General features: G+C 40.3%; 1 protein-coding gene across 1 annotated transcript in view; it reads left to right on the forward strand.

Moving 5' to 3' along the window:
- Positions 1-425: 425 nt before the first annotated feature.
- Positions 426-888, forward strand: part of ANOS1 (anosmin 1) — a 189,219-nt gene continuing 188,756 nt past the window's right edge. The window contains exon 1 of the mRNA XM_019528468.1: positions 426-431. Within this exon, the coding sequence (XP_019384013.1) occupies positions 426-431 (6 nt within the window). The remainder of the gene's footprint in view (positions 432-888) is intronic.

Here is an 888-nt window from a genome sequence, read left to right on the forward strand (position 1 = left end):
GCAGGAAAGATTGAAGTCTCTAGAGTATCTGTAGAGCTAGAGTTCAACTCTTCTTTGGGGTTACTTATTTAAAAAAAAGAAAATAGAAGTCATCGTATCATTTTCATGTAACAGTTGAAACTTGAACAAGCACAATACATTAGAGAAATGGGGATTGATTTTGCTGATCATTCACAAGAACTGCATAGAAAAGATTAGTAAAAGGTCAGGAAAGATACTTTACTACTATTATATTCTTTATCACATATTACAAAAACTAAACATAAATGCCATTTTAATTTGGGAATAAATGAATTGAAGATGATGGACTTGAATTAGATAAAACTAGTAAAATAGGAAAGCAATTCCTAAAACAATAATACACATCATAATTTACTTGACATTAATAATTTGAACTATATGGCCACGTCCAGACAAGTGCGGACATGCCGGTATGTTCAGTTGTTCTCCAAGCTCCACGTTCAGTATTGCATATTCAGTTTTTCTCCATACTGCAAGGAAGCAGTGTGGAGGGTTTTTAAAAAACCTGGGGAGAAAAATGGCATGGCACACATGTGGGGAGCACACGCTGCTCAAAAGCAGAGCTAAGCCATCCAGAGCTGTGCTGCGGGAGCTGACCAGGCTCCATACAGCAAAACTGCTGCTTCTGTAGCCCCAGGAGGTCCCCAGGACCCCAGGTAAGGCTACTGGAACCCGCCCAGTGTTGGCCACACCTTCCCCTACCACCCTGGAGTAACTTGCTGCACAAGAGTGTTGCAGAAATCTGCTATGGTTCGTTTCTCGGGAGGCGAAAAAAAACCTCTCAGTCACAGACACACTCCATTAGCAATACAAAAGGTATATATTTGCAAATAGGGTCAGAGAGAGAGACAAAAGATCAAACACTCT

This window comes from Crocodylus porosus, unplaced genomic scaffold (assembly GCF_001723895.1).
Source record: "Crocodylus porosus isolate Cpor-Errol unplaced genomic scaffold, CroPor_comp1, whole genome shotgun sequence".
In the NCBI taxonomy this organism is placed as follows: domain Eukaryota; kingdom Metazoa; phylum Chordata; order Crocodylia; family Crocodylidae; genus Crocodylus; species Crocodylus porosus.